General features: G+C 48.0%; 1 protein-coding gene across 1 annotated transcript in view; it reads left to right on the forward strand.

The window, feature by feature from the left end:
* Positions 1-8930, forward strand: part of she (Src homology 2 domain containing E) — an 11532-nt gene extending 2602 nt beyond the window's left edge. The window contains 7 exon segments of the mRNA XM_056286475.1: positions 1592-1705; positions 1708-1839; positions 2863-3084; positions 3087-3139; positions 3141-3187; positions 5746-5865; positions 6189-8930. Coding sequence (XP_056142450.1) covers positions 1592-1705; positions 1708-1839; positions 2863-3084; positions 3087-3139; positions 3141-3187; positions 5746-5865; positions 6189-6381 — 881 coding nt within the window. The 3' untranslated portion in view covers positions 6382-8930.
* The last annotated feature ends 1210 nt before the right edge of the window (positions 8931-10140 follow it).

Raw genomic sequence — 10140 nt, forward strand, 5'->3', positions numbered from 1 at the left:
GGGCAAAAATAAGAGCTTTCAGTTGTAACTTAGATATAGTTAACAAAACAGAATTCTTATGCAGTAACTTTTAACAATGCGAACTGGGAGCGAGATCTCTTATTAAAATACAATAAATTACACTTGTGAAACAGATGTAATTAGAGAAAAAAGTCCTGTTACCCTTTATAGTTTAGGTAGATAAAGGTCTCAGTCACATTTGAGTAAAATAATCCTATTTCTATAAATGTCATAGGATCTTTTTTTTTTAAGATATTTTATTTTCACGGACCCCTTGCAATTACACCACGGACCACTAGGGGTCCCCGGCCCCCCGGTTGAGAAACACTGTAATAGAGTGTATACGACCTATGCGGTCGTTACGGGTTGGAGGACTTGTTTGCCCCTTTTCCACTACATGGGTACCGGCTCGACTCGACTCGACTCGACTCGACTCGACTCGACTCGCCCTTTTATCGTTTTCCATTTCTGCAAAAGTACCGGCATTTTGGTAACCGTCACCACCTTCGTCGAGGCTCCAAAAAAAACTGGAGCGGTTACCAAAACGAACGCAGACCTCTGATTGGTCGGGAGAGAACGCGTCACTGCGTCGTTTTGCGTCATCAATGCGCGCATGGGATGTCGCCCGCCATTTAAAATACCGAAGCGGTCGAGGCGGAGTTATCTTAAAAGTACATTTTGAAATTAGAAAAAAAAAAAACAAAGCACGACCAGCTACACTGAGAGGGTACTGTTACGGTGATGGAAAACCGACATAGAACCGAGTCGGGTCGAGCTGAGCCGGTACCGTGTAGTGGAAGAGGGGCGGTTGTCAGCCGTGCAATGGCCCAACGTTGGGAGGCCCAGCTTAACATATCGGCGTTTCCCGGATGGTTGTGTATTATGTCCGGCAAGTAAAGCCAAAAAAAGAGTCCAGAACTGCTTTATTGCCATGATAATATAAACTCGGAAGAGTTCAAATATATTTTAAAAGTATTGTAGCTCCTGCACGTTACAGTATGCTCACGCAGGAGCGATTCTAGGATCAGAGCTTTAGGGGTGCTGAGCACCCGGAGTGCTGGCCGGCCAGGCAAGATAAATTTGGGGGGGGGTGGATCAAACCATTTCGAAGCATGGGGGGTGCTGTATTTTTGTTGTTAAAATATTACGTTTAACCCATATACCGGATATGGTTTTGACATTCTTCAGCTTATTAAACATGGACATACAGTAAAAAGATAACAAATCTCTTCAATTTTAGGGGTGCTGTGGTTCAATTTAGGGGCGCTGCAGCACCCCAAAAATGGGCTAGAAACGCTATGAATTGCTCAGTGACTACTGAACGCTAGAACCGATGAAGCACAGCTTGATGTGCAGCCGCAGTTGTCGGCGTGTTGGAATGCCTTTACTGTGCGCTAATGAGGGCCGGTCCCGAACGGAGCCAAACGGGAAACCATGAAACGCATGCCGGGGGGGAGAACCTGGCCGCAGCCGTGTGACGTCATAACTTACCATCCGTCATCCCATCTTTAACCCATGATGATCACTTAGGTGAAGTTATTACCTGTTAGCCTGCCGTTTAACTAACTGTTAACGTACCGGTTCTGTGTAGAGGTTCGGAGGAGGGGCTCCAAGGACCTCCTGAAGGTGTGTGTTCTGCTGGACCGTGGCCAGGGGAAGGGGGAGGAGGGCAAGCCCACGTCCCTCAATATCTACGACACACCCTACGAGGAGGACCGGAAGGCGACAGCGAGGGCGTGTGGATCCCTGTCACACGGCCAGAGTCGGATATCCGCCCCCCGGGAGAGTACGAACTGCCCTGGGAGTGGAGGAAGGAGGACATCGTGCGAGCCCTGTCAGGTAGAGAGAGAGAGAGGGTTATTCCTTTACATTCATTTAGCAGTGATGACACCTCACAGTTAGAAAATACACAATAACATAATCTGGTTTCAGCCACCACAACCCCTCCCACCCGCACCTCTTTCAGCCCCCAACCCACCCACAGTAACACACAAATGCTTCACACACACACAACGCACGCATACCACCCACCCACACACACACACACACACACACATGCATCACTTGAAAATTAAGAAAAAAAAAAGAAAAGAAAATGATGTCAAAAGCATTAGGGCTCAGTGTTCCACATACAATGGTATAAATAACCAAATAGGAGCCGTTTTATTATGCAACACCGACTTGAACTAATCCTGGAATGGATCCACGAGGGAACCTGTGACTCCAAAACCAGTTACTAACCAATTCATTACCCCCAACCTCAGCATCCAAAAAACATTCTATGTCAGAGAGTGTGAAAAGAGAGAGAGAGAGAGATGGAGAGAATTAGGGGGCGAGGGTGGGAGAGAGAGAATTAGGGGAGAGAGTGATGGAGAGAATTAGGGAGAGAGAGAGTGATGGAGAGAATCGGGGAGAGAGATTGATGGAGAGAATTGGGGGAGAGTGATGGAGAGAATTAGGGACAGCGAGAGAGAGCGTGATGGAGAGAATTGGGAGAGAGAGAGTGATGGAGAGAATTAGGGACAGCGAGAGAGAGCGTGATGGAGAGAATTGGGGGAGAGAGAGAGTGATGGAGAGAATTAGGGGGGGAGAGAGTGATGGAGAGAATTAGGGAGGATGTGAGATATATAGATTTGCTGGGGAGGGATGGGCGGTTGGGTGTGGAGGAAGGATGTAGTGACTTCTATTTGTGCAGTAATACCATAACATTTTGATTTTTTTCTTTTTTTTGTATTTGCTCGGAAAGGAAACAAACCATCCCGCTAGACACACTTCCAGTGGCACGTTTGCTTTGCTAGCATTGTCCTGCTTTCATAGAATATAATCACGAGGGCTTGTTATTGTCTCCCCTGCTTCCTCCAGCTCAGTTCGAGGCGGTGGATTGTTCTCCCGCTAAAGAGAACGGCTCCACCTCCAGCCGCCAGCAGCACACTCTGAGACAGAAGACCTGGAACAACAAAGCCCTCGTCCCTTCCCCGCCCTCCTCCTCCTCCTCTCCCTCCTTCCCTTCCTCTCCCATTCTCAAACTCTCTCCTCTCTCCCCACCTACTCCCTCCTTCCCCACCCTCAAGCTCTCACCCGCCTCCAGCCCCCAAAACTCTCGCCTCCATCTCCCACCTCCCCCTGCGCCCCCTCGGATGGGGGAGGCGGCCAGAGTGGACCCCACCCTGCCTCTGGAGAAACAGAGGTAAGAACAGAGAGGAAGGAGGAGGAGTTAGTAGTACCCGGGTGGAGGCGCTGTGTAACACGGATGAAAAGAAATGGATGTCCAGCAATGGAAAAGATTTTATAAGAACGCTGCAAAGAAAGAACGAATTTATCAAGGTATTATGTGTCGTACTTCAGTCTCGTAATGCCCATTTCAACATATTGCTAGAAGAAATCAGAAAGTTGAACCAGTTCATCTGGACATGTTTACTGAGAGAAATGTTTCATCACTCATCTAAGTGACTTCTTCAGTCTCAGCAGGGCTGCAGGTATCCTCAACCCTTAAAATTTGCATATGCAAATGAAAAGTTCATATGCAAATTGCACATGCAATTGTCGTTTTCGGTCGTTATGCCCCTGTATTGTTTATAAGGGTGGGATACCTGCAGTCAGCGATACTGTAAGAAAGGCGATATATCGTGATTTCATAGGCCTGTGTTCTTTGTGCTTATACTACTTCCTGTCTCAGTTGACATTGTTGGGTTGGAGTGGAAGAGTCAAACGGCTGAAGATAGATTACAACACTGTTATCTAGCGGGCGTTGGGGTTACACACAACACAAAATGTTTGTCATGAACCTTTACATGTAAACAAGTAAAAATCGATATCGTGGGTTTGAGAATCGATACAGTATCACAGCCGATAATATCGCCATACTCGAGTGTATCGATGCTTTCTTACACCCCTATAGGTGAGTGATGAAACGTTTCTCTCTCAGTAAACGTTGTGTCCGGATGAACTGATTCACCTGTCTGTGATTTCCTTACCGGGGTTACTGGGCATGCATCAAGACATGTTGACTCAGCTCTGCTCGTGGAAATGTTCTCACCCCGCTTGCGGATTTGCTTGTTTCAAGAAAGTGCACTTCTTTCATGATAATAAGACTTGTTTCAAGACAAGAAAGATAATCTCAAATCAAATTTCTTGTCCTATAACAAGCCCTACAGTCATGAAACAAGTACTTTTTTTTTTCTTTAAACAGGCACTAATATCTGTCAGTGGGGGTAAGGACATTTTCCCAGCAATATCTTGGGGAAAAAGTCCTCATTATGGAGTTGAAATGAGATAAAATACCTTGATAAGCTTGTCTTTTTTTTGCGGATCAGTGTTATAGATGAGGTTTGGTGGACTGAATGGAAAAGGTGCTCCGCTTTGGTTTCAGAACATCTTTCCTCATTGCATCATCGTGGTACATGGGATTTCCCCTGAAGCGGAATGTGTGCGGAGCACGCGGGGAGCATGTTAGCGTGTTTTTCCTCCCAGAGTGTGACTGAATGTCAGTGTGCGGTGCCGGTGGCGTGGCTGCGTTCAGCGCGTTTATAAATGGCTCTGGCCCGTAGCCATCGTCAGCAACACCTTGTTTTATCATAGGCCTTCCACTACGCCGCTTCTCAGCCCACCACATCTGGTTCACCCAGTCCCTTCTTCCACTAATCTGAAGTCCGCCTGCACAGTTAAGTCCAGCTATGGTTATAGCTCGACTAGGCCATGTCGCTGGACTACTGTCGGTGTCCTAGTATACAAGAACCGGGGGAGAATCGATTTATCGACGGAAGTATGTCCGAACCCTGGTACAGTAGGTGGCGATATGCCCCCTTTCAGCTGGTTACTATTGGATGAAAGACGCCACGGGAACTGTGGATCATGCACAGAACGCCTGGGCCAGTTCTGGGCCCATTGAACTGTATACATGCCAGAGTAAATCCATCCCCGACCGCATTATCTAGGTGTGTTAGTCCGACTTCGAGAAATTCGATTTAGTACAATTTCAGTCAGACTAACACGTTTACGTGTGTTTTAAAAGTCCAGTTTTAGCCGGGCTAACACAATAAATCCACTTTTTCCAACATCATGTAAACGCACTGATTGTTATCCCAGTCATCGTGTACGAATGTCTGTCCATTTTTTGTTGCCGTTAAGTCTTTCTATGTCAGGGGCATCCGGGTAGCGTAGCAGTCTATTCCTTTGACTACCAACACAGGGATCGCTGGTTCAAATCCCCCGCGTTACCTCCGACTTGATCGGGCGTCCCTACAGACACAATTGGCCGTGTCTGCGGGTGGGAAGCCGGATGCGGGTATGTGTCCTGGTCGCTGCACTAGCGCCTCTTCTGGTCGGTCGGGGCATCTGTTCGGGGGGGGGATAGCGTGATCCTCCCACATGCTACATCCCCCTGGTGAAACTCCTCACTGTCAGGTGAAAAGAAGTGGCTGGCGACTCCACATGTATCGGAGGAGATGTGGTAGTCTGCAGCCCTCCCCGGATCGGCAGAGGGGCTGGAGCAGAGACCGGGTACAATTGGGGGACAAAGGGGGGGGGGGGACTCTTTCCATGTCTTGGTCTCTGTCTGTCTGTCTGTCTGTCTGTCTCTCTCTCTATCTATGCTATCCGTGTTATCTATCTACCTGTCAGTCATCCCCATATTGTTTACTTGACATCTGACATTTCTCCATATGTCACAGTTGATGTATGTATGTCACTGATCTGCTGTCTCTCTCTTCCTCCATCTCTGTCTCTAACTCTGCTGGCCGTCCTAAGCTGGTACCATGGCAGCGTGAGTCGGCAGCAGGCCGAGGCTCAGCTGCAGCGCTGCAGGGAAGCCAGCTTCCTGGTGCGAGACAGCGAGTCAGGGACCAGCAAATACTCCATCGCTCTGAAGTAAGCGTAGTGTGTGTGTGTGTGCATTACATCGTGTGGATGCAAGCATGTATTTGTGTGTGTTGTGTTGTGTTGTGTCGTGTTGTGAGTGAGTGTTTGTTGAACGCTGCTCATTGTGAGTACACATCCTTAAACCTCATCTACACACTAACTGAACCCTCAAGGTGGGCTGTCTATTTTATAGCAAGATAAAGTGCAACGACTTTAATTACCCACTTACCTCTCCTAAGACTAGCATAGTTGTTAGCTGCCATGCAGGTTAATCTCCTCGGCAGCAAGGCTAATCTTTCTGCTGCTGTGTCTTTCTCTGTTTTCCTGCTCAGGACAAGTCAGAGCTGTGTGCACATCATCGTGGCCCAGACTAAGAGCAGTAAGGGTCTGGTATATACGCTGGACCAGAGTAGCTGTGTCTTTTCCAGTATCCCCGAGGTGGTCCATCACTACTGCACACACAGGCTGCCTTTCACTGGCGCTGAGCACATGACCCTGCAGCATCCCGTACCCAGGCCACACTAAACATGCATCAAGGGCACCCATAGGGAAATCACACATGTGAAACAGAAACACAGTACTCTCTCACCAACACAGACACACATGCAGACACACACACGCATGTACTTAAATAAATGCTGCTTTGGATTCACCTTTGATAACTATGTGTTTAATTTCAGTGCTTGCTAATGAGTGTTAAAGTGGCAGTAGACAATTTTTTTTGCTTTAACTTATCATTATGAAGTATACATGTGGATAGCACAGTATAATCCCAGATAGCAAAATTGCTGTGGCCCGGACCCGTCCCACACCCGACACTTTCATCTGACCTACATACTGTGTGGAATGATGGCACTTGGGCGGTCCGTTCCTGTTTGCCAGATCTGGGCCAGAACCAAGCCATAGCAATGCCGCATGTGCCACATATTTGCCCAAGGTGGTCCATATTTCTTCTGTGATATTTGGGCCATATTCACCATTTACCACACAGGCCACTTCAGGGTCACATCCGGATTACATGTTGCCAAGAGCACCGCATCTTTGCCAAAAAAGGCCAACATTTGAGTTGGCCCGTATTTGCTATTTTACATGTGGGCCACTTCAGGCTCACATCCATTTTGTCAGGGCCAGAAGAAGGCCATCAGTGCCGCATCACTGCCTGAAGTGGCCCACATCCGGATGCTATCTGGGATGGCTATAGAATAATGACATCATCTGCGTGTAGATTAGTTCCCTATAAGCCTCGCTTTCACTGTGCAATTCTGTCTGCCACCGGGTACGATCTCGCAGGAAAACGAAGGCTCGATTTACGGCACAAAGAAATGCATCAACTTGCGCACCCAAAATAGGAAGAGGATAGCGCTTTTGTTTTCCCCAGGAGCTAACCACCTAGCTAGCCCCAGTAGCAGAAATGGCGGACAGTGGAAACTACTCAGTAAGAGAAAAAGAGCCCCGTTGGCGGAGGAGGCAAAGAAGGTGAAGAGGGAGAGTGATAGAAACTGAGGTAAAACAAGTGTCAACCTCGGACGGGCATTCACTCGATGGAGCGAGCTCCGGTGTTGCATCAAACTCAGTTTCCCCATTGAGCTCTGTTTCCCCCTAGCCAGACGAAAGAGTTCGCGTGGAAACAGGTTAGCTATCGGTTACAATTAGGTTAAGGTAAACGTTAAGCTTGGGGTTAGGTTGAAGTTCGGGTTAGGCTGAAGTCACATTAAGCATCCCGGTGTTGTATCGAAGTCTGGCTGGGGGAAACAGATCTTGGTGGGGATACAGAGTTCAGCACAACACCCGGCACTCCAGGGGGTTCTCTGCCTCTATCATAGCACTGAGACTGGGGTCTCTAGTTCAAAGTGGGATTCTGTCAGTTGTTTCTCGCTCTGGACAGTAGCCAGGCTGCTAATAAACGGAAAGCGGTCGGGTTGTCTTTGCGACAGCGGTGCTAACAGTCATATCACCCGGAAACACTAGGGGAGGGGAAAGTTGAAAAGTTGTCTACAGCTGCTTTAATCACCTTTAGTGGCCTCAACTTGTATGTATATACTCATCACATGCAAACTAGTGGTCAAAACCTCAAACTACAACAATTAGAACTGTATATTTTTACAATGCTGCCTGTCTCCAGTATATGAGTGCATGTGTGTGTCACACACACACACACACACACACACAAACTACAGTGAATGTATCTGTCATTTAGAGGAAAACACTCCCTCCTTTCACACACTAGTGTATCAATGTTTTTACGCTCAACTGCCATGAACCGGGCACGAAACACACTGTACTGTACAAACTGCACTTATTTCATACACTGAAATACCTGAACGAAGGCACATGAACTGCTTGTGGATGTACCAGATACTTTGGCATCTGAAATGAGCAAAATGTAAAAAAAAAGTATAAGCTTCTAATAAGTGAGCAGGTCTTGCCGTCTGCGAGTGGTTGGTGCTGCAATCTATTAACGCCGTGCCTGCTAGTTAGGCATGATTTGTGTGGTCGATACACCCGATTGGAGTGTATTCGTCCATCCATCAGACACTCCGGCCCTGGAAATAAGGCTCAGTTGTGAAACACTGGTCTATCCACAGGAAGAGCCGTCATTGATTTATCGATTTGGGCTCCTGTAGTGGGAATGGCCTCATAATATTATAACAGCTCCTAAACCCACCCAGCTCTCCGGCTCGTGGCATTTGGGAACGTCTGTGTTTGTGCGTTGGCGAGTGAGTAAACGAGTGAATGAGGGTTGACTTTATTTTTTTTTACGCCCGCTAATGAGCGACAACCCCCTGCTGCGGATTCAACCTGCAGCAGACGAACGAGCGAGTGAGCGACCGAACGGCAAGGGCCCCCACCCGCCTTCGGTCAAAACGAGAGGCCCTTCGCTAAAATGCTGCCCTCGTCGTCGCGAAGGGATCGACCTGCTCACCCAGCGAATGTTCCTACACGTGGACGATGTTTGTATGAAGTGAGTTTTGAATACTGTCAAATTTTTTATTTTGATTTTTTTACGACAACCACATCACGGAGAGGACGGTTTTATAAATGTTGTACGTCTTCAGTTCAGTAAATGACATTTTTTAAATAAATAAATGATCGTTTTTAAACATTTTAAATAATAAAAAATAGTAAAATTTTTCAATAAATACAATTTTTTTTTTAGTCAAAATGAGAGGCCCTTAGCTAAAATGCTATCCTGGTTATTGTGAATGGGTCGCCCTGCTCACCCGGAGGACCTTCCTCCATGTGGATGATGTTTGTATGAAGTGAGTTTTGATACTGTCCCAATTTTTTTTTTTTTTTTGCAACAACCAAATCATGGAGAGGACAGTTTTATAAATGTTGTAAGTCTTCAATTCAATAAATAAATATGTTTAAACCTTGGTGTTCAAACTGTACGGATAACGGGTATGACAAGACAGTGGGGGTGGGGGGTGGTGGGGTCAAGGACGGAGCCGCGTGCTCCTGTGCAGAAGCTGCAGTCAAGATGAGAAGCCGCAAAGCCGTTGACCTGAGTGCAAAACCAATTAAGTACAACAAACGTGCGTTCGCGTGCACGCACAAACGTGCGCGCGAACGCACGCCGCAACACGGGCACAGCTGCATTTTAACAAAACCCAGGCCAAGTGTGCGCGCAACATGCAAATATGTGCAATATGTGCGTCGTTACCCACAAAATGTCACGAACCGGCACTTCAACCTCTGCAAAGCACACAGACGAGCGCTATCGTCGGCACGTGTGTGTGCGTCTGAACTCTGTTTGCTGCGTGTGTGTCCGTGGCGAGACGTGCCTTCCAAGTAAACACTACCGTGTCAGTTTGTGTGTCGGTGCGTGCACACGCGCCGTGTGTGCACCCATGTGTGAACGCGCGTGTGCGCGTGTGTGTGTGTGTGTGTGTATTTGCAGGCTTACGTGTACATGTTTGCGAAGCGGCGTGTGTCAGAATATCTCTGTTGAGGGATTACCAGGTTGCCATGGTGATTAGTGGGAGCGAGGGAGGGCCATCACTGCGGGGAAGGGAAAGAGGGAGGAGGAGGAGAGAGAGAGAGAGGCGGGTGGGGGGGGGAGGGGGAGGGATGAGAGACGGCAACATGACAATACGTATTACAGTACCGAAAGAGCTGTGAGTATCCTTTGCAGCCAGGGCGGCGACCCCCGCAGGACGGCTCGCCTGCGACGGGGGGCGACAGCGCCCAGACCAGCGCCAGAGATGACGCGGTTTCCTCCCCCCTGCCGCCAGGCCCTCAGCTTCTTTTTCCTTTTTTTGTTGTTGTTGTTGTTGTTGCATT

The sequence above is a fragment of the Lampris incognitus genome, chromosome 9 (genome assembly GCF_029633865.1).
Source record: "Lampris incognitus isolate fLamInc1 chromosome 9, fLamInc1.hap2, whole genome shotgun sequence".
NCBI classification, from domain to species: domain Eukaryota; kingdom Metazoa; phylum Chordata; class Actinopteri; order Lampriformes; family Lampridae; genus Lampris; species Lampris incognitus.